Source organism: Eubalaena glacialis, chromosome 19 (genome assembly GCF_028564815.1).
Source record: "Eubalaena glacialis isolate mEubGla1 chromosome 19, mEubGla1.1.hap2.+ XY, whole genome shotgun sequence".
Classification (NCBI taxonomy): Eukaryota; Metazoa; Chordata; class Mammalia; order Artiodactyla; family Balaenidae; genus Eubalaena; species Eubalaena glacialis.
In genome coordinates this window covers 62,042,201-62,064,816 of record NC_083734.1, presented here as the reverse complement: position 1 = coordinate 62,064,816, position 22,616 = coordinate 62,042,201, and the positions used below count along the sequence as shown (strand labels likewise).

Sequence of the window (22,616 nt, the reverse complement as noted above, 5' to 3'; positions counted from 1 at the left end):
GTATCTTCCTGGAGTCATGTGCTTTAGCTCTTCTCCACTCCCGTTCAGTTTCCTTTCCTTTTCCTGCAGGGTAAGCACAGCTTTAGTCCTGTGGTCGGCGTTAGTTACAAGCCTCAAAGAACTCAGATTGGCTGTGTGTGTCAGTTGGGGGTTACAGTTATTTGGTCAAGACAGAAGCCTGTTTGCACCGCCTCTGCACTGTGAGACCAGGAAAAAGGTCTATTGAAACAAATCATTCACTCTTGTCACAAGTTGGACGAGCAGAAGTTTTAGGTCATGGGCACTTATTCAGAAATCATCACTGAAGTGTGTATAACCAATTACTGCATTGCATTTACTTTTGGAACATTTCTTAGGGTTAAATTAAAAAAGATAATTTGTTTCCTGCAACTAAATTTATACACTGTAGGTAAATCTTTGTAGTTTTTAAGAATGATTTTCACTTAGTGACAAACAGAAACCTACGCAGCTTTTGCTCTGCAAATGCTGGAGGAACAAGGTATTTGGGAGTAAAGAGAGTAATTTTCCACGGGTGAACACCATTCTAGAAAACTGAATCTGGAGCGTTCACGGTGGCGCCCAGGGACTCAGCAGTGTCTCTCGGGTCAACGGTAGGGTTACTCTTTCAGTTCAGGCCGCAGAGACTAAAGCGGGAGGCCGAGCGCGGCCCCGGCCCCGCAGCAGAGATGCCCGCGCCGCGAACGAGCGCGCTCCCATCCCGGTCCCCCGACCCCCCTCCTCCCTCTCTCCCTCCTCCTCCCTCTGCCCCGCAGGAAGCGCCCGGCAGCTTCCGCCCGGGGCTCCCCGTCCGGACCGACCGGACCGAGGGGCGCAGCTGGCCTCCCTGCCGCGGGACCGGACGACCGAGCGCAGCGCAGCCACGTGGGCCGCAGGCGGGGCTGGAGGCCGGCGGGCGAGGGGCGCGGGCGCAGAGCCGTGAGTGCATCCGCGCGGACCCAGCGGTGCCGAGGCCTGTGGAGCCTTAACCTCTTTCCTTGCCTCAGTTCCGATGGGTGATCAGAGCGGCTCCGGCCGGTGTAACACAAGCCACTGTGGCAGGGCATGTTTCTAGGAGCCCCGTGAGAGTGTGCAGAGAGAAGCAGGTGAAATTAATGTAATCATGTAGTTTGTGTACTCCAGTACGTCCAGAATATTACCAACGGGTGATGGGTATAAGACTTACATATTTTACATTCCTTGCGTGTGTGTGTGTGTGTCTGGGAATAACTAAGACCTAGTCTCCTGGCAGGTTTGATGTTTATAATACGGTATTGTTGTCTGTGTCATCCCTGTACTGTGCACTAATCTCCAGGATTTATTTATCAAGTCGTTGCGAATTTGGATCCTTACACCGCTTCGCTCCTGTTCGCCCTCCCCCAGCCCCTGATAACCACCATTCTCTTCCCTATTTGTATCAGTTCTGCTCTTGTAAAGCCCACGTGTATGTGATGTCATACAGCATTAGTCTTTCTCTGACTTATCTGAGAACTTCACATTATTTTCACCTACTAAGTCTTCAAATTCCGTGTGTATTTTACTGGGGCAGCGCCTCTCAGTTCCCACTGGCCGCATTTCAAGTGGTCAACAGGTCCCACGGGTCCTGGCTGCTGTATTGGACAGGGCGGAGCTCAATTAGGACCGATTTCCAGTCTGCATGGAAAGATGTCCCTTTGAAGCTGAAGTAACAAGGGAGTGAGGCTTTTGAAAGGAAAAGGTCACGGGGTCTTCGGACAGTGTGTACAGAGAGGGTTCACATTCAGGCTGAAAGGTGGGGAACACTGTAAGGGCCTCTGGATTCCCTGTAGATTTGCTCTGGGGTCTTGCAGTTATTCCCTGTGGCGGATGGTTTTTTACTCTCTCCTCCCATTGCCAAGGGCCTGGTGCATCCTTTCCACTTTTGGAAAGCAAAGTTGGGAAGTGTTTATGTGCAAACAAGCCCGCAGTAGCGAAGTAAACTCTTGTGTAGTTAGTTACACCAACGGCAAAAATGGGACCAGATCTCCCCAATTTCAGGTTCTGCTCTGTTGTCACTGTGCTGTATGACCTCATAAGAAGTAAAATACCACAAGCCAGACACCTAACCAATTTTTTTTCACATTGTTTATAGAAGAGCTTATAAGATTAAACTTTCAACCTCTTTTCTATTCAAGTTGGGCCATCTGGGGTTGCTCGAAGTCAGAGAAATCACAGTGCTTTGCTTTAGCACCAAAAAAAAAAAAAAAAAAAAAAGAGAATATATAGAAAAGTACTGGCTACCAGTTGAGCCACTGGAAAAAAAAAAAAAGCATCATGAGGGAATTCCCTGGCGGTCCAGTGGTTAGGACTCCATGCTTTTGCCGCCAAGGGCCCGGGTCAGGGAACTAAGATCCCACAAGCTGTGTGCGGTCCGGTGCCGGTGAGGGGGGAGGCATCATGAAAAAAAAGTCTACTGGAAAATAGGTTAAGTTAAAACAAATTCCACACCAGCAGTATGTTCAAACTCACAGCATTCCGTTCGCATTCAGTCTCCCTGTATCTGCAGGAGGATTGGTTCCAGGACCTGCCCCTGCCCCCAGTACCAAAATCTGTGGATGCTCAAGTCCCTGATATAAAATGGTGTAGTATTTGTATATTACCTATGCACATCTTCCAGTATACCTTAAATCATCCGTAGATCACTTATAATACCTGATACAATATAAATAGTTGTAAATACAATGTAAATGCTATTTAAATAGTTGCCAGGAGTGTGGGAAATTCAAGTTTTGCTTTTTGGAACTTTCTGGAAGTTTTGTTTTCCCAAATGTTTTCAATCCTCAGTTGGTTGGCTCCTCAGATGTGGAACCAGCAGATACGGAAGACTGACGTACCTACCCTAGGGGTGATTTCTTCCCACTGTTTGTTTAGTCTCTGATGGATTTATGTTTTCTTCCTCAGAGCTGACCTGCCCATATAGGACCTTACTGCCCTTTGAGACCCATCTCAGATGTTGGACCAGCAGGGTTTTTTTTAACAAATTTATTTAGTTAGTTTAATTTATTTTTGGCTGCGTTGGGTCTTCGTTGCTGTGCGGGGCTTTCTCCACTTGTGGTGAGAAGGGGCTACTCTTCGTTGTGGTGCACCGGCTTCTCATTGTGGTGGCTTCTCTTGTTATGGAGCATGGGCTCTAGGTGCGCGGGCTTCAGTAGCTGTGGCATGTGGGCTCAGTAGTTGTGGCTCATGGGCTCTAGAGCGCAGGCTCAGTAGTTGTGGTGCACGGGCTTAGTTGCTCCGCGGCATGTGGGATCTTCCTGGACCAGGGCTTGAACCCGTGTTCCCTGCATTGGCAGGCGGATTCTTAACCACTGCGCCACCAGGGAAGTCCCTGGACCAGCAGGCCTTTTTTTTTTTTTTTTAACATTTTTATTGGAGTATAATTGCTTTACAATGGTGTATTAGTGTCTGCTATATAACAAAGTGAATCAGCTCTACATATACATATATCCCCATATCTCCTCCCTCTTGCGTCTCCCTCCCACCCTCCCTATCCCACCCCTCTAGGTGGCCACAAAGCACTGAGCTGATCTCCCTGTGCTATGCGGCTGCTTACCACTAGCTATCTACTTTACATTTGGTAGTGTATATAAGTCCATGCCACTCTCTCACTTCGTCCCAGCTTACCCTTCCCCCTCCCCATGTCCTCAAGTCCGTTCTGTACATCTGCATCTTTATTCCTGTCCTGCCCCTAGGTTCTTCATAACCGTTTTTTTTTTTTTAGATTCCATATATATGTGTTAGCATATGGTATTTGTTTTTCTCTTTCTGACTTCACTCTGTATGACAGACTCTAGGTCCATCCACCTCACTACAAATAATTCAATTTCGTTTCTTTTTATGGCTGAGTAATATTCCATTGCCACATCTTCTTTATCCATTCGTCTGTCAGTGGACACTTAGGTTGCTTCCATGACCTGGCTATTGTAAATAGTGCCACAGTGAACATTGGGGTGCTTGTGTCTTTTTGAATTACGGTTTTCTCGGGGTATACGCCCAGTAGTGGGATTGCTGGGTCGTATGGTAATTCTATTTTTAGTTCTTTAAGGAACCTCCATACTGTTCTCCATAGTGGCTGTATCAATTTACATTCCCACCAACAGTGCAAGAGGGTTCCCTTTACTCCACACCCTCTCCAGCATTTGTTGTTTGTAGATTTTCTGATGATGCCCATTCTGACTGGTGTGAGGTGATACCTCATTGTAGTTTTGATTTGCATTTCTCTAATAATTAATGATGTTGAGCAGCTTTTCATGTGCTTCTTGGCCATCTGTATGTCTTCTTTGGAGAAATGTCTATTTAGGTCTTCTGCCCATTTTTGGATTGGGTTGTTTGTTTTTTTAATATTGAGCTGCATGAGCTGTTTATATATTTTGGAGATTAATCCTTTGTCCGATGATTCATTTGCAAATATTTTCTCCCATTCTGAGGGTTGTCTTTTCGTCTTGTTTATGGTTTCCTTTGATGTGCAAAAGCTTTTAAGTTTCATTAGGTCCCATTTGTTTATTTTTGTTTTTATTTCCATTACTCTAGGAGGTGGATCAAAAAAGATCTTGCTGTGATTTATGTCAAAGAGTGTTCTTCCTATGTTTTCCTCTAAGAGTTATATAGTGTCCAGTCTTACATTTAGGTCTCTAATCCCTTTTGAGTTTATTTTTGTGTATGGTGTTAGGGAGTGTTCTAATTTCATTCTTTTACATGTAGCTGTCCAGTTTTCCCAGCACCACTTATTGAAGAGACTGTCTTTTCTCCATTGTATATCCTTGCCTCCTTTGTCATAGATTAGTTGAGCATAGGTGTGTGGGTTTATCTCTGGGTTTTCTATCCTGTTCCATTGATCTGTATTTCTGTTTTTGTGCCAGTACCATATTGTCTTGATTACTGTAGCTTTGCAGTATAGTCTGAAGTCAGGGAGTCTGATTCCTCCAGCTCCATTTTTTTCCCTCAAGACTGCTTTGGCTATTCGGGGTCTTTTGTGTTTCCATACAAATTTTAAGATATTTTGTTCTAGTTCTGTAAAAAATGCCATTGGTAATTTGATAGGGACTGCATTGAATCTGTAGATTGCTTTGGGTAGTATAGTCATTTTCACAGTATTGATTCTTCCAATCCAAGAACACGGTATATCTCTCCATCTGTTTGTATCATCTTTAATTTCTTTCATCAGTGTCTTATAGTTTTCTGCATATAGGTGTTTTGTCTCCCTAGGTAGGTTTATTCCTAGGTATTTTATTCTTTTTGTTGCAGTGGTAAATGGGAGTGTTTCCTTAATTTTTCTTTCAGATTTTTCATCATTACTGTATAGGAATGCAAGAGATTTCTGTGCATTAGTTTTGTATCCTGCAACTTTACCAAATTCATTGATTAGCTCTAGTAGTTTTCTGGTGGCATCTTTAGGATTCTCTATGTATAGTATCACGTCATCTGCAAACAGTGACAGTTTTACTTCTTCTTTTCCAATTTGTATTCCTTTTATTTCTTTTTCTTCTCTGATTGCCGTGGGTAGGACTTCCAAAACTATGTTGAATAATAGTGGTGAGAGTGGACATCCTTGTCTTGTTCTTGATATTAGAGGAAATGCTTTCAGTTTTTCACCATTGAGAATGATGTTTGCTCTGGGTTTGTCATATATGGCCTTTATTATGTTGAAGTAGTTTCCCTCTATGCCCACTTTCTGGAGAGTTTTTATAATAAATGGGTGTTGAATTTTGTCAGAAGCTTTTTCTGCATCTATTGAGATGATCATATGGTTTTTATTCTTCAGTTTCTTAATATGGTGTATTACATTGATTGATTTGCATATATTGAAGAATCCTTGCATCTCTGGGATAAATCCCACTTGATCATGGTGTATGATCCTTTTAATGTGTTGTTGGATTCTGTTTGCTAGTATTTTGTTGAGGATTTTTGCATCTATGTTCACCAGTGATATTGGTCTGTAATTTTCTTTTTTTGTAGTATCTTTGTCTGGTTTTGGTATCAGGGTGATGGTGGCCTCATAGAATGAGTTTGGGAGTTTTCCTTCCTCTGAAGTTTTTTGGAAGAGTTTGAGAAGGATGGGTGTTAGCTCTTCTCTAAATGTTTGATAGAATTCACCTGTGAAGCCATCTGGTCCTGGACTTTTGTTTGTTGGAAGATTTTTAATCACAGTTTCAATTTAATTCCTTGTGATTGATCTGTTCATATTTTCTATTTCTTCCTGGTTCAGTCTTGGAAGGTTATACCTTTCTAAGAATTTGTCCATTTCTTCCAGGTTGTCCATTTTATTGGCATAGAGTTGCTTGTAGTATTCTCTTAGGATGCTTTGTATTTCTGTGGTGTCTGTTGTAACTTCTCCTTTTTCATTTCTAATTTTATTGATTTGAGTCCTCTCCCTCTTTTTCTTGATGAGTCTAGCTAATGGTTTATCAATTTTGTTTATCTTCTCAAAGAACCAGCTTTTAGTTTTATTGATCTTTGCTGTTGTTTTCTTTGTTTCTATTTCATTTATTTCTGCTCTGATCTTTATGATTTCTTTCCTTCTGCTAACTTTGGGTTTTGTTTGTTCTTCTCTAGTTCCTTTAGGTGTAAGGTTAGATTGTTTATTTGAGATTTTTCTTGTTTCTAGAGGTAGGCTTGTTTAGCTATAAACTTCCCTCTTAGAACTGCTTTTGCTGCATCCCATAGGTTTTGGATCATCGTGTTTTCATTGTCATTTGTCTCTAGGTATTTTTTGATTTCCTCTTTGCTTTCTTCAGTGATCTCTTGGTTATTTAATAACGTATTGTTTAGCCTCCATGTGTTTGTGTTTTTTATGGTTTTTTCCCCTGTAATTGATTTCTAATCTCATAGCGTTGTGGTCAGAAAAGATGCTTGATATGATTTCAATTTTCTTAAATTTACTGAGGCTTGATTTGTGACCCAAGATGTGATCTATCCTGGAGAATGTTCCATGCACACTTGAGAAGAAAGTGTAATCTGCTGTTTTTGGATGGAATGTCCTATAAATATCAATTAAATCTATCTGGTCTATTGTGCCATTTAAAGCTTGTGTTTCCTTATTAATTTTCTGTTTGGATTATCTGTCCATTGGTGTAAGTGAGGTGTTAAAGTCCCCCACTATTACTGTGTTACTGTCGATTTCCTCTTTTAGAGCTGTTAGCAGTTGCCTTATGTATTGAGGTGCTCCTGTGTTGGGTGCATATATATTTATAATTGTTACATCTTCTTCTTGGATTGATCCCTTGATCATAACGTAGTGTCCTTCCTTGTCTCTTGTAACATTCTTTATTTTAAAATCTATTTTATCTGATATGAGTATTGCTACTCCAGCTTTCTTTTGATTTCCATTTGCATGGAATATCTTTTTCCATCCCCTCACTTTCAGTCTGTATCTGTCCCTAGGTCTGAAGTGGGTCTCTTGTAGACAGCATATATATGGGTCTTGTTTTTGTATCCATTCAGTAAGCCTGTGTCTTTTGGTTGGAGCATTTAACCCATTCACGTTTAAGGTAATTATTGATATGTATGTTCCTATTACCATTTTCTTAATTGTTTTGGGTTTGTTTTTGTAGGTCCTTTTCTTCTCTTGTGTTTCCAACTTAGAGAAGTTCCTTTAGCATTTGTTGTAAAGCTGGTTTGGTGGTGCTGAATTCTCTTAGCTTTTGCTTGTCTGTAAAGCTTTTGATTTCTCCATCGAATCTGAATGAGATCCTTGCTGGGTAGAGTAATCTTGGTTGTAGGTTCTTCCCTTTCATCACTTTAAGTATATCATGCCACTCCCTTCTGGCTTGAGATTGTCCTCAATTCTTTTCATTCTTTTTTCTTTACTCTGCTCTGCGGTAGCTATTTCCACTATTTTATCTTCCAAGTCATTTATCTGTTCTTCTGCCTCAGTTATTCTGCTATTGATTCCTTGTAGAGAATTTTTAATTTCACTTATTGTGTTGTTCATCATTGTTTGTTTGCTCCTTAGTTCTTCTAGGTCCTTGTTAAACATTTCTTGTATTTTCTCCATTCTATTTCCAAGATTTTGGATCATCTTTACTGTCACTACTCTGAATTCTTTTTCAGGTAGACTGCCTATTTCCTCTTCATTTGTTTGGTCTGGTGGGTTTTTACCTTGCTCCTTCATCTGCTGTGTGTTTCTCTGTCTTCTCATTTTGCTTAACTTACTGTGTTTGGGGTCTCCTTTTTGCAGGCTGCAGGTTTGTAGTTCCCATTGTTTTTGGTGTCTGCCCCCAGTGGGTAAGGTTGGTTCAGTGGGTTGTGTACGCTTCCTGGTGGAGGGGACTAGTGCCTGTGTTCTGGTGGATGAGGCTGGATCTTGTCTTTCTGGTGGCAGGACCGCATCTGGTGGTGTGTTTTGGGGTGTCTGTGACCTTATTATGATTTTAGGCAGCCTCTCTGCTGATGGGTGGGGTTGTGTTCCTGTTTTGCTAGTTGTTTGGTATGGGGTGTCCAGCCCTGTAGTTTGCTGGTCATTGAGTGGAGCTGGGTCTTAGCGTTGAGATGGAGATCTCTGGGAGAGCTTTCGCTGTTTGATATTACATGGCACTGGGAGGTCTCTGGTGGACCAATGTCCTGAACTCTGCTCTCCCGCCTCAGAGGCACAGGCCTGACACTGGGCCAGAGCACCAAGACCCTGTCAGCCACACGGCTCAGAAGAAAAGGGAGAAAAAGAAAGAAAGAAAGAAAAAAATAAAATAAAATAAAGTTATTAAAATAAAAAAGTTTAAAAATTATTAAAAATAAAAAAATTAAAAAGTAATAAAAGAAAGAAAGAAGAGAGCAACCAAACCAAAAAACAAATCCACCAATGATAACAAGCACTAAACACTATACTAAAAAAAACAAAAAACAAAAAAAACGGACAGACAGAACCCTAGGACAAATGGTAAAAGCAAAGCTATACAGACAAAATCACACAAAGAAGCATACATATACACACTCACAAAAAGAGAAAACGGAAAAAGAAATATAAATATAAAAAAAAAGGAAGAGCGCAACCAAATCAATAAACAAATCTACCTATGATAATAAACTCTAAATAGTAAACTAAGATAAACATAAAACCAGAAACAAATTAGATGCAGAAAGCAAACCCTAAGTCTACAGTTGCTCCCGAAGTCCACCGCCTCAATTTTGGGATGATTCGTTGTCTATTCAGGTATTCCCCAGATGCAGGGCACATCAAGTTGATTGTGGGGATTTAATCCGCTGCTCCTGAGGCTGCTGGGAGAGATTTCCCTTTCTCTTCTTTGTTCGTACAGCTCCTGGGGTTCAGCTTTGGATTTGGCCTCTCCTCTGCATGTAGGTCGCCTGAGGGCAGACAGGACGGGGTTAAAGGAGCAGCTGATTAGGGGGCTCTGGCTCACTCAGGCAGGGGAGAGGGAGGGGTACGGAGTGCGGGGCGAGCCTGGGACCAGCAGGTTTTGAGCACAGTGCTTTCAGGCCGTCCAGCTGCTTCATAGAAGCACCAGACTCTTGAGTGTAATCGTAAATAGGTACCATTTTTTTTTTTTTTGTTCCTGAAAAAGTCAATGAAAAATGAGGCACTCATTAACTCATCCATTCAGCAGTATTTTTGGAGCATCACCTGCAATGTGCCAGGCCCTGCTCAAAGCCTTGGGAATACAGCGGTGAACAAAAAACTGCTATGCCTTAATGATAATAAGTGAGTAAACAATACTTTTATAACATCAGAGTAAAGGGGTAGAAACAAGTGCTGTTTTGGATAGGATATTCAGGCATGCCTCCTCAGGGGGGTGACTTTTGCGGGGGGGGGGGCCAAATTGAAGGCTCGTGTCATGTGCACATCTCAGGGAAGCGGGACCAGGCAAAGGGAACCACAGATGCCAAGGCCTGAGGCGTGTGATTTCAAGGAACAATAATAAAGCTGGTGCAGTGAGAGCCGGGCAGAAAGTACTAGGCTCAGGCATGTGGTCGTGTACGTTCATGCTTTAAAAGGATTGTTGCAAGGCTTCTGTCTGGAAAACGAAGGCCAGGGTGGGCTGGGGTACATGTGTGGCGAGAGCGGAAGTAGGCAAACCTGCTGGAAGACGATTGCAGTGATCGAGCGAAGATGACATTGACTCAGATCAGGGCTGCTGGTGGAGTTGGCAAAGGCAGTCAGGTTCTGGATATATTTAGAAAGCAGAGCCAGTAGGATGTGGGGAGGAGGATCAAGGCTTCTGCTGAGGACAGGTTAAGGTGGCATTGCTGCTCTCACACAGTTGGGAGATGCATGGTGAAGTCGGGACTTAGCAAGAGAGTCCCCAGTGTAGAGAAGGTAAAGTTTGGGTCGAATTCTAGGGGAGTAAGTTGCTAGGATGGTCAGCGTGCTTGTTCTCTTCCTGAGTTGCTGGAAAGGTAGATAAATAATATAAATTCATGGCCACAATTTGTATTTTTTTCCCATAACCTTGGGTGAGCTATATTTTAAAAGCCTTTATAGATAAAGTGTTCTGGGGTATCAGTTTTGCTGTCCCGTTTTCCCTCTAGGAGATCCATAGTCACTGTGGTCATTGTGATTTGGCCGTGAGAGTTTTTCGTTCGTGAAAAATGAAATTTTGCAAGTTCCTGACCTTGGCACTTCTCTTGTTCAGCACCCTCAGGCGGTCATGACAGACACTGAACACCAGGGGGAGCTAGTTTCCTTACTTATGCAACAGAGTTTGGCCCACCTGTTGGAGACTGTAGGCCTCCCGTGTATTAACCATAAACCTGAAACCCAGGACAGCTTCTCTTTTTGCAGTGAGGTGTATGCTTATAGGAGTGATCTTTTAGCGTGTACCATGTCTGAATTGTCTTTAAATTGGTCGTTTTAATTAACGCTCATAACCATTTAAAATTTTAAGGGCAGTGGCTTCTAAACTCTAGGCGTATTAGTGAGCCCCATATCTGGGAGCTTTTAAAAATAAGGATTCATGGGACTTCTTTGGTGGCCTAGTGGTTAGGATGCGGCGCTATCACTGCCGTGGGCTGGGTTCAGTCCTAGTTGGGGAACTGGATCCCACAAGCTGCGTGGTGCGTTGCAGCCAAGAAGAGAAAAAAAAAAAAAAGGATTCATGATCATTTCTGATTTAGAATATTTGAGAAGTACAGAAATCTAAATGTAATAAATACCTCAAGTGACTTGAATGGATGACTCGGCCATGGAACTCTGAGTTAGAATCTATATTTTATCACCAGGTATTGAGCTAAAGGAAAGGCATATAAATGTGCAAAAGCTACCCTACACATTATTAGAGTCGAAAATTGATAACCTGGTTAAAAAGCTTGGAAACATTGTATCTGTTAAGGATGCATTTGTCTTAAAAGAACACATGATCTTATCTCATTTTTACAACTGGAATGATTTTATTTTGGGAAGGGAAGTGGTCTACATTTGTAGTGAAATTACTTCATCAGTAACGTGGAAGCCAAATCTCTTTAATCACAGGCAATGAAACCTGATAATGTGCTAGCAGCTGTTTGATCTTTCCTATCTTTGGCACCTGTGATCTAAGGCTCACTTTGACCACGATGATCTTTTCCCATCAGTCAGGACAGCTAGTTTACAGTTTTGCTACTGGTGGTACCTGTCCGATCAGTGTCCCAGGTGCGTGGAGCAGGCCCGCAGGCCCAATCCGGTCCACTGCCGATTCTTCTTGACCGCCTGCAAACCAATAATGGTTTTTACATTTTTATGTGGCTGAAAAAAAGCAACAATATTTCATAGTGTGTGACAACTCTATGGAATTCAAATTTCAGTATCCATAAACTTTTATTTAGACAGCCATGCTCATTCATTTACATTTTGTCTATGGCTGTTTGCGCCCTACAGAGGCGGAGCTGAATAGTTGTGACCAAGCCTGTGTGGCCCGCAAAGCCTTAAATAGTTACTATCTGGACCTTTGCAGAAAAAGTTTTTGCAGACCCCTGGCATGGGAAGTCCGTGCTGTTTACTTACAGGTTAGAGCAGTTCTTAGACCTGTTCTGTAACCACGTATGGTTAGTCTTAACTATTTTCACTTATGACTTTTGATAGGCTGAGCTATCTCTCTGTGGCCACCAGGATATCATTTCATTCATTTATTTATTTTTAAATTTTTTGCCATGCTGTGTGGCATGTGGGATCTTAGTTCCCCAACCAGAGATCGAACCCGTGCCCCACTGCATTGGGAGTGTGGAGTCTTAACCATTGGACCACCAGGGAAGTCCCCATTCATGTATTTTTCATTTATGAAATAATGATGTTCAACTAACACGTCTTGGAAACGTTTATGCGTCTCCAGTGCAGTTAAAAGATTTTGCACGAAAGGTTTTAAAAACGTTATTTGACATGACTCTTCCTTGAGTTTTTATGACTTTAACTGGATCCAACAATGAACGCCAAGGAGTCAATAAAAAACCGAATCACTCTCTTTAAATAAAAAAGCCATACATTTATTGCAAATCTAGAAGTACCAGAATGTCACAGAATACAGAACAAATCAGCAATCCTGTTTTCATTTTCTGCCAAACATTTAAAACCTTGATTACTGACATACTGAAATTGGCATACATTTTTTTTTCCATGCAATTAACAGAATGGACATCTTGAGCAGATCGCTCTGAAACCAGATATAAATATTAAATTGTATTGAACATTCATAGTAAAAAATGCTGTAAAGTGCTGAAGTCATGAAGTCTGCAAAAGTGCCACAAGCTCCAAGTCCTTCTCTGGTAGTGACAGAGATTTGCTACCTCCAACTTGTTCTAGGTGTGTCTGTTTTTGACAGACACGTTGTCATTTCCTCCCCAGCCCCTCCCCAAAGTTTTACAGATTGTCCTATTTCTATGGCTGATCAAACACTATACAAAAACGTAGCAGGTGGTGATGAACTATGCCACTTTCATTTCAGTGCAGAGAAATATTCAAGCTTGTGTGTACCTGTAACCAAACTAGGCAAACTAGGCTTGTTATATTTTTTTTTCCCCCTGAGTTGTCATAAATTAACAGTAAATGAATAAAGATGGAGCAGCGGTACTGACCATCACCTATAAAGTGAGATTCAGGACATTATGAGTACGTAGCCAACCTGTTACCCTCATACTTGCCCTTTTACAGAAAAATGTGCACATGAGAAATACTATACATGTAATGTAACTCCAAAAAAAAAAACAGTGACCAGTTACCCCGATAACTCTGGTAACATAGAGCAATCAAGGTTTATATGATATAACTCATGATGGTAAAATAAATGTCTCTGCTATCCCACGTGAAATACAGAAATGTTTCAACGGTGAGATTAAAAAAAAAAATCAGAAATGCTTCAACAATTCAATGAAATATAATTCTGATCAAAGAAGATCCTCAAGTATTCTTAGGTGATAAAACAAACCATTTAAAAAAGCTACGGCGATTTATTTGCTCCTTATCCTTGTGCCCCCCTTTAAATGACGCACGTTGTCTTTCATCAAACTGAAGACTCCTTACAACTTGGCCTTTTACGAGAGTCACGTTACAAGTTAAGAAGTATTCTTTCAGGCATGTAAAGGATTGCAGAAAGGGGGTAAAAATTCTGCTTCTGTCTCAGATTTTCTTTCTTTTGATTACTTTATTCATTCTAGAATAACTTAATAATAAATAGTGGTTTAAATTAAAGACACTACAATCACATATTTCTGAATAATTAAAAGCAATAGGAAACACATTTTTGAATGCTGTGCTGTGTATTCTGTATTGAAATACTTCTGGTAGTGACTGGCCATAAAAAGAAGTGGTCATCTTCACATTTATGAAGTTCAAGTTACATATATTTTTAAAATTTCCGTTTACTAGCCAAATGTTTGGTCTCAAACTGTACTTCATTTCCATGAACTATGTGGAAAATTCAGAGGCCCTAATTTGTTAATGGAAACCTCAGTATTTTTCAAAGGGTTTTAAACAATTTGTTCATATTTCTCAAAATGAGAAATGTTTTAAATGATGTAAGATTCTTTTTTTTTTTTTGGAATGGCCAATTTCATTTCAACGGCCTCGGCCAGATGTCCTTTTCCAAGATAGTAGTTTATCACATGTGAGAGCTCTTAAAACCACTTTGCCAATTCATGTCACTCTTTTAAAACCGGAATGCGAACCCGAGAGTCCTGTGCATCTTCGTATTGCTACTGAATACAGCCAGGTTGATGTACGGAACGGGTGTTCGGTGGTTTTTGTTTTGGCTTAAAAAACAAGCGAAAAGGTAAACTTACAAGAAAAAAAAGAAGGATGTTGGTAGTGGTGTTCACGCATACATTCCCTTTAGAGTGTAGTCTGGAAAGCGGGTGGGTGGTCCACGTCTCTGCTGCCCTGGGTCCTCTGTCCCCCACCCTCTGCAGCCCCCAGGGAGGCTGGTGTGAATGACAAGCGTGTCACACGGGCTCCGTTTTCATAGGAGCTCTGTGCTCAGTCTTCCCCAGGTCCATTTCAAGAAAGTCTTCTGGGATGTCTTGTAAAGCTTTCCCACGGTGACTCTCGGCCTTCCCTTCCCCGGCTCGGGGACGGCGGCACAGCCCCCTTTTACAGGGTCTCACGAGGGCGAGGCACACAGCGGCCACAAGCATCCCAGCCGCGCAGGAGTAGAAGGCTCTGCTGTAGATCTTGCTCTGGTCCACCAGCAGCCCTGCGGGAGCATCGGCACATTAGCCACGAAGACACCACCCCCCCAGGCTCCCCCAAACTCAGCCACTTGTCAGGCTCTTTGCCTTCCTTGTTCTGTCTGGGGTTTTTTTGTTTGTTTTTTTTTAAGAAAAAAACACGTGGAAGGTAGGAGTCTTTTCTAGACGGGAGAGAAGATGTAGACAAACATACAGCCTACTTAGCACCTGAGAAAATTCTGTCACTCAGATGTTCTTCGTGGGCTGATCTGTCCTAGTTGACAATCTAAAACTTGGGAACGGTGAGGTGCCCACTTCTTTGGAAAGCTGACATCCTCTCCTAAGAGGAAAGAGCTCTATTATTTTCACTCGAGTTCACTTCAGGTATCTTTTCACATGGGGTAAGATTTCTAATCACAATAACCTCAAGGACTTATTTCAGGGCTAAGATGTAAAACAAACCTATGTCCTTCCTACAGGGAAACATTCTGTAGTGATTAGTGAAGTTCTCTGCAGAGTGCAGCTCTAGGTTCAGTTCCCTAAAACCCCTCCCTAGAAGGGAAGCTGGCTTACGGAAGACCCTTAGTTCTGTTATCCCAAAAGTCAGAGGGTAATGAGGTCAGAAATCCAGGTGTTCCCCCCGCCAAGCATTTTTCAAGGCCAACTGGTAGAAAAAGCCCGGGCAGCTTGGTCTGCAGACCCAGGTTCTAATCCTGACTTGGTCACTGATTTACCATTGGGCTGTAGGCTGACATTCTCTGGCTTTCATTTTCCTCATATTTAAGTCAAGAGAGGTGGCTCGGGTAACCTCTATCCCGACACCTCTAAAATTCTCTGCAAGTATAAAAATCAATAGTTTTTTTTTTTTTCATTCAACTCAAATAGGAAGCTGACATTAATAAAAGGACAGCATCCTACAGGTGGAATCTAAACTGTGACACAGATGAACTCATCTACAAAACAGAAACAGACTCACAGACTTGTGGTTGAGAGAACAGACTTGTGGTTGCCAAGGGGGAGGGGGATGGGGGAGGGATGGAGTGGGAGTTTGGGGTGAGCAGGTGCAAACTCTTAGATGCGGGACGGAGAAACAACAAGCTCCTCCTGTAGAGCACAGGGAAGTATGTTCAATATCCTGGGCTAGACCATCATGGAAAAGTAAAATACTGTAGAAGGACAGCAGACAAGGGTTTTACTTTGTGTATCTAACTTACCTGCAAGGGGCGGTCCAGCCAGCCCCGCGACGCTCTGGAAGAAGACGTAGACGCCAGCCGCGGAAGACATCCTCTCGATCCCCACGACGTCGTCCTCCGCGAGCAGCGGGATGTGGGTCCCCGCCACCGTCCCGACCGCGACCCCGGAAAACACGCTGCAGGACATGAGGCCCCAGAACTCAGTGGCAAAGGTAAAGGCGAACAGGGACACGGTCAGTAAGACGACACAGATGAGCTCGATGTAGATCTTGCGGATGGGCTCTCTGTTCAGGACCAGCCCAGCCCCGATCCTCCCGAACACTTCTGCGATCGCCATCGCTGATAATAAGAAAGCAGCGCGGTCCCGGTCCAGGCCCAGACTGAGGCCCAAGGGAATGATGTACAAGGACGGGGCGAAGAACCCCAGGGTGACGAAGAGACCGAAAAACGCGTAGCAGATAAAACTTTTCTCTTTCAAAACGGAGAAGTCCAGCAGCGGGGCCTTCTGGCAGCCGGGCGTGGAGCCGGGCTGGCCCAGGATCTGCTGCAGGTCGGCCTTGGGCTCGAGCTCTACGGTCGTGTGACCAGGCACGTTTTTAGGTGAGGTAGTTAGTTCTACTCCTGAGTCAATGGAATCTATCGAGGTGCGGGTTTTCTCGTTCTCAAGCATGTATTGCACTTCTTTCCGATTTTCGTGGGCGGTGGTTTTGGGGGTCCCGGGTCCTCTGATGATGATAGGTCTGAGCAGCGCCCCGCAGACCACGAGGTTGAGCTGCAGGAGACCCACGAAGAGGAGGCTGTACCTCCAGCCGATGGTCTCCTTCAGGGCCGTGATGGCTTGGGTGGGCAGGAGCAAAGGAGAAAGAAAAGCCAAGGTCACAAACGAACTCCAGACCGGGGCGGTGGGGGGGAGTGGGTGGGGGGAGAAGAGCGAGAAGAAACGCGGACTGGGAAACAGGTAAACAAAAGTTACTCGGCCGTGGGAATGCAGTCGACAGGCACTACCCTTTCTTCTAGGTTTGGGGGCTGTTAGGACTCGAGAAGGAGGAAGGTGCGTAAGGATGGGTAGAGATACACGTTTTCAGCCCAGGCCTCTGAAAGAGCTCTGGTGGGTGCCTTCCACCAGGCAGAGACTCAAGAGATGAACTAAGTCCGTGACCCACATCGAGGTTCGGCAGACAGCCGTCTGCGGGCCAAATCCAACCCCCGCTGCCTGTTCCGGATGATAAACCTTGACTAGAACACAGCCGAGATCATTCTTTAATGTCGTCTACGGCTGCTTCTGTGCTGTCACCGCAGAGATGAGTGGATCCGACAAGGACTTGTCCACGAAGCCTGAAATATTTCCTCTCTGGCCTCTTCAAAATAGAATTTCCACCCTCTGAGCTAGATCGTTCTCCATCCACTCCTTCAACCCTTAGTAGTAACAGATGAAGGAGAAGATAAACTAAGAATCTAAAAGCTCATAGGATTATCCTGGAATTAAGACAGTTATTTTGTGGATACAGTACAGTCCTGTGCAGTAACTGTATTGCTACAGTTCTCTTTCTACTTTGTGGAATGTTCTAACTACCTTCCTGCCAGCCCAGAGGCAGCCCGGAGGGGAGGACTGGACCCTGGCTGGGGTCCTCTGGGGGTTGAGGGGTGTCAGGCCAAAGGGGGCTTCAAGCCCCATAGTGACAATAGGATAATGCAGGCCCCACGAGACCTTCAGGAATTTTCGTCATCATCCCACAAAGGTGAAATGATGTTCATTAGAATTTCATTTCACTAGATTCTCATTCTCTGAGAGCTGACAGTCAGGTATAAGAGACATGGTAAGTTGGTTCCCGAGAAAGAAGATCAGCTTAGCAAGACAGCCCCGAATTCCGGGGCAGGGGGTCTCCATTTACTTTTGTAGCATGCTTTGCTCACACCTCTTTTCCCCCTGTTAATATGGAAAGCTCAGAATTGCAAAGTCTTTCAGGCTTGGGTATTTCAAAGTGCTTTCCCCGCCTCTGGCAATGATCGGTCTGCTCTTCTTTTCTCCAGCTCACGTTCCTTGAGTGCCTGCCTACCAGGTGCCAGGGACGTGCTAGGGAACAAAGCCGACCAAGATGCAGTTTCTACCTTCAGGGCGTTCACACGCCACTGATTCTCCCCTCAATGTTTTGTTCTGAAAAATTTCAAACGGACGGAAAAGTGCGAAGAATGATACCTATCTGCCTGCCCGCACTTCAGTGAATTTCAACAGTTAACATTTTCCTCTGTCTGCCTATTTATAGGCAAGCATACATTAATTTTTCTGAACTATCTGAAAAGCTTCAGACATGACATGTCACCCCGAAATACTACTACATGTATCTCCTTTGAACAAATCCGCCGTGATCCACTGACACATTCACCAAGAAACGGCAGAGTAAGAGGTTAATCTAAGTCTCCAGGGTGATTTGTCTACCACTGGCTAGTGAAATTCACAGGTTCTCGTTAAGATAGGGAAATAAACCAGGGATAAAAATCTCCCTGTGAGATTATCCACACATGGTTAACGAAAGGGACTTTACTAGCACAATTTAAATCCGCATTGAATATGGCTCTTTTGACCAAGGAGAGAAATAGAATAATAGGAACAATCCGAAATCATTAAATCATCTATTTTGGAATGGCTGTTTCAAGCCTTACCACTGAATATGTGCCATTGTATATTCCTATTTATGTAAACTTGGACCAGTATGAAAATTTTTGAATTCCTAAAATCGGGGTTAGGGAAGACAGATCCTGAAAATGTGCTGGAGAAGAGAAGACAATTAACCTTTCCTTCTGCACGCAGTCGAAGCTGTCAATCTATTAACTGACGGTTGGCAAAAGTTAGTGTAGCAAGAAGAGCTAGTTCACATGAACACGTAGACTGTAGTCGTCCACTTACCTGGTGCAAAAGCAAACATAGCGAAACATTCTCCTGTAGAAGCAACAGCCGTGACCACAGAGCGTCTTCTGTCAAAGTACTGTGACAGAATGGTGACAGTTGGGAGAAAGCTAAAGCAGTATCCCAGACCTGTGATGGAAAGTCAGAAACGATAGAAAGGACCACATCCTCATTGATGCCAGAAGAATGCATTCAAAGATCTGGGATTTTTGTGTTCATATTTAAAATGATAAGTTCTGGGAGCCCAGAAATTCATTCTGGAAAATAGTGCTGTAGCAAAAAAAAAAAAAAAAGAAAACAGGTTTCATCAGAGGTCTGGAGAAACTGCAAGAGCTGTTTTGGAAAGCTAGGAGTTAAAAAAACAAACAAACCTGTTTTCTTTTTTTTCCCCCTACTTTTCTGCAATTTTTTTCCCCCCAAATTTATATAATCCACAATGGACAGAACTCTTATCGAATATAGTTTTTATACATGACTTCTATTTGGAAATAAATGAGTTTTGGTATGTGTAGAAATATATGAAAAGATTTAAAGTGTTTTGAAAGGGAAAAAAGTTTTCTCAGACCCCTAAGAATAAGTCCAGCACAGACCCCTCCCCTACAGCTCAGGATCCTCACAGCCCGACTTGGGAAATCTCAGCTAAAGAAATTCAAACCTTACTTTGTGAAAATGATGTCTTTTGGCTGCAAACTATCACAAAAGAGAAGTTCTCTTTCTCATTGGTAAATATTAAAAAAAAAAAAAAAAATCAGAAAGTCTTGGGCATTGAGAAGAGGTTCCCAGGGAAATACCCTGGAGCCCATACAGCCCAGTTCAAAACGACTGATCTGGGACATTATTAATTTTAAAGAAAAAAAGAGAAAGGGAGAAAGAAATACACTTTGGATTTGATTCCCTCCTCCCCCCCCTCCCTTGTTCTAGAAGCTAAGTCTCTGGAGAATGAGGGAGCCCAGGAGAAGCGCTTACCAGAGATGATGCCGATGGCAATGTACATGTGGTAGACCTTCTGTGAGAAGGAGGCGATCACCATGCCCACGCTGACCAGCAGCCCCCCGACCATCACCACCAGACGGTGTCCAAACCCAATGCTCAGGACAGTGGACACAGGAGCTGCAGAAAGAGCAAAACGGGGTCTCAGCTCCCAGAGGCGAAAGCCTTAGCCTCCCTAGGACTCCTTTTTTAAAAAATTTTTTTAGCATCTTTATTGGAGTTTAATTGCTTTACAATGGTGTGTTAGTTTCTGCTGTATAGCAGAGTGAATCAGCTCTACATATACCCTAAGATTCCATCTTGTTTAATTTTACATTTTCTAACGTTTAGTGAAGTGTAGTTGGTTTACCACGTTGTGTTAGTTTCGGGCATACAGCCGAGTGATTCAGTTATACATACATGTATATACACTCGTGTTTTAAAAATATTCTTTTCCCGTATGGTTTGTCCCAGGATGTGGAATGCAGTTCCCTGTGCTACACAGTGGGGCCTTGCTGTTTCTCCGTCCTGTACACGCTCGTTGGCACCTGCTCACCCCACCCTCCCTCCCCATCCCTCCCTCTCTCCCTTCCACTTGGGAACCGCACGTCTGTTCTCTGTGTCCATGAGTCCATGGTAAGATTCCATCTTTTAAGCCTTGAACATGGAGGTGATGATGTAAGGTACAGAATACATTTTGTGCAATGGTTCCTTAAGTCAGTTCAGGACTTATTTTACTATTTGCACAAGCTGGACAATATATTTTGGGGGCTCCTTGAAGAGAAATCAAGAGTCATAGTATTAAACATATCTTTCGTCTCCGATGAAAGATTTTGACTCACCAGGAGCCCCTATAAAATTGGATATGCATGAAATTTATGTTATTCTGTAATAAAAATGGGCTTTTCCTATGATTGTACGAGGCACTTTTTTTTTTTTTTTTCTATACTCACTGCTTTGGATTCTTTTTTAAAAGGCTCCGTTTAGGGTCAAATTCCAGCTAAGTTCCATTTGACTTTTTTGCAAATGGTATGAAAGTATGGTGAATTCTGTTATGCATACCAAAAGGAGGCTAGCTATGGGATAGATAGTTCAAAGTGGCTGATGAATTACAATTGGCGTAGCTTCTGTGCTCTGTATCCTCCAGGACATTTAAATCTGGAAGATGAGCTTCCTAGTTAGATGCTACTTAGGCTCCCACTGATAACCGCCTTGAGTACAACGAGATAAGGGAACCCTCCAGAGTTGGGGGCAGGAAGACCAACATCGTACATGCTGGATAGAAAGAGCTAAAAAACTCAAAAAGGACTAAATTTTGTTGGGGTTGGTGCATACCTATCTCTTATGTGAGTTGAATGTAAACTAATATATTAATATAGCGAATAATGAAATCACTAGGATCATTTTTAGGCAGTGTGTAGACTCAAGGCATTAATGACTAGAATAACAGCATGAAGAACAATTATCTTCTGGTATAATAGTATTAGCTGGAAATTTCTTGTTGACTATATTATCTTTGGTTAGAAAACGGCTAAGAGTTCAGCTTTGGGATTTTCGTCTTATTTTGGTTACCAAATGTAAAATTTTGGTTCTAATTCATGTAAGTTATCTTTCCAAGAAAGTAAACATCCTGCCAATTAAGAAATTAAGTATCTTAATACTCAAACCGGAACTAGGAGTACTTCCATGAACCGTGTAGGAGAGGGTATCAGGGCTAACGGGAGAAATTCTGACTTTACCTGGTAGCAAAGAACAATGGAGCTACCTTTGTGAGACAGTATAGGGCTGAAAACTAAGTACCTTTAAAGACAGGCTTAGAAAACTTCAGAGGCAATGGTTCCATGACAGGGTATTAGGGTAAAGTTAGGGAAGCTGAAGTTCAGCCCCGTTAACTGTCAGCGGTAAGTTCAATGGCCTTGCTTTCTCAGAAGACCCTGGCGCGGCCCCTGACAGATGGATGAACCGTCATGAGACCTCAAGAGATGTGTTGAATTAGGTCTGAATGGGACCAAGTGAAAATTAGTATGTTAAGAATTATACTATAACCCCATTCATCTGATGCTGTTGGATCTGGGAGCTGGGCAGACTGATTAGCCAGTGAAGTCCTTTAGGGAAACAGGTGTTTGGAATTCAGAATATCCTCTCTGGACAATATGGGTAGTTTTCCCATATACCCTTTTACACCTTCCATCTTTCTTCTTCATGTAGCCACATTTTCATGTTCCCAACCTGTTTCCTCAGCATGTTTTTACGAGACCAGGACCCAGGATGCCAAGAACTTTTAATGCTGCTTCTTTAGGAAATGACCACATTCCCATTGAACCGGGGTTTGCTATTGTCCTCAAAATAATCTACAGTATCCTAAGAGAGTGCATACAGTAGGTGTTTAACACATGTGCATTAAATGAAGTCAGTCAAGTCTGGCAAGCAGACTTTTTCCTTCAGCGCCTCTTACATAATTAGGCAGACTGAAAGAGGCATATGCTTATATAGCTCTTAAGTTGGAAGATGTACTAACCTGTAAATGTTAAGACAAACACACAAATGGATATTATCCATGAGATCCTGCTATTGGATTCATCAAAACTGTCCATTAGGTCATTGAAGAAGACACCAAATGACTTGATGATGCCATAGGTGAAGACTTCAACGAAGAAAAAAGAAACAGCTACCACCCAGCCCCATCCTCCATCAGGCACTTGAGTATAAACATTGGCTCTGGAACAAAGCTGTGATTTCTTTTGGGTCATTCTTAATCTAAAAGAAAAAGTTAAAAAAAAAAAAAATTAGACCAGCAATGGCATGAGGGTTGATGATTCTAATACTCAACATAACAGATAAGAACTACTTACTACATTTCTTAGGTTGATGAATATTTAAATCATGTGCAGTTAGTATAAAGTCTTTGAATAACAGTATCTATCTATACATCTATGTCATCTTTTATCTATCAT

The 22,616-nt window shown here is 42.6% G+C and overlaps 2 protein-coding genes across 2 annotated transcripts in view; one reads left to right on the top strand and one right to left on the bottom strand.

The window, feature by feature from the left end:
- Positions 1–1,035: 1,035 nt before the first annotated feature.
- ARSG (arylsulfatase G) overlaps positions 1,036–22,616 on the top strand; it is a 116,241-nt gene continuing 94,660 nt past the window's right edge. Inside the window, exon 1 of the mRNA XM_061175294.1 lies at positions 1,036–1,103. The gene's annotated coding sequence lies outside the window, so the exon portion shown is untranslated. The remainder of the gene's footprint in view (positions 1,104–22,616) is intronic.
- On the bottom strand, positions 13,960–22,412 carry SLC16A6 (solute carrier family 16 member 6). The gene is made up of 5 exons (XM_061175902.1): positions 22,181–22,412; positions 19,660–19,803; positions 18,694–18,822; positions 15,810–16,625; positions 13,960–14,621 (listed from the first exon to the last, which is right to left on the bottom strand). The coding sequence occupies exons 1-5, from the start codon at positions 22,410–22,412 to the stop codon at positions 14,371–14,373; spliced, it is 1,572 nt and encodes a 523-aa protein (XP_061031885.1). The 3' UTR covers positions 13,960–14,370.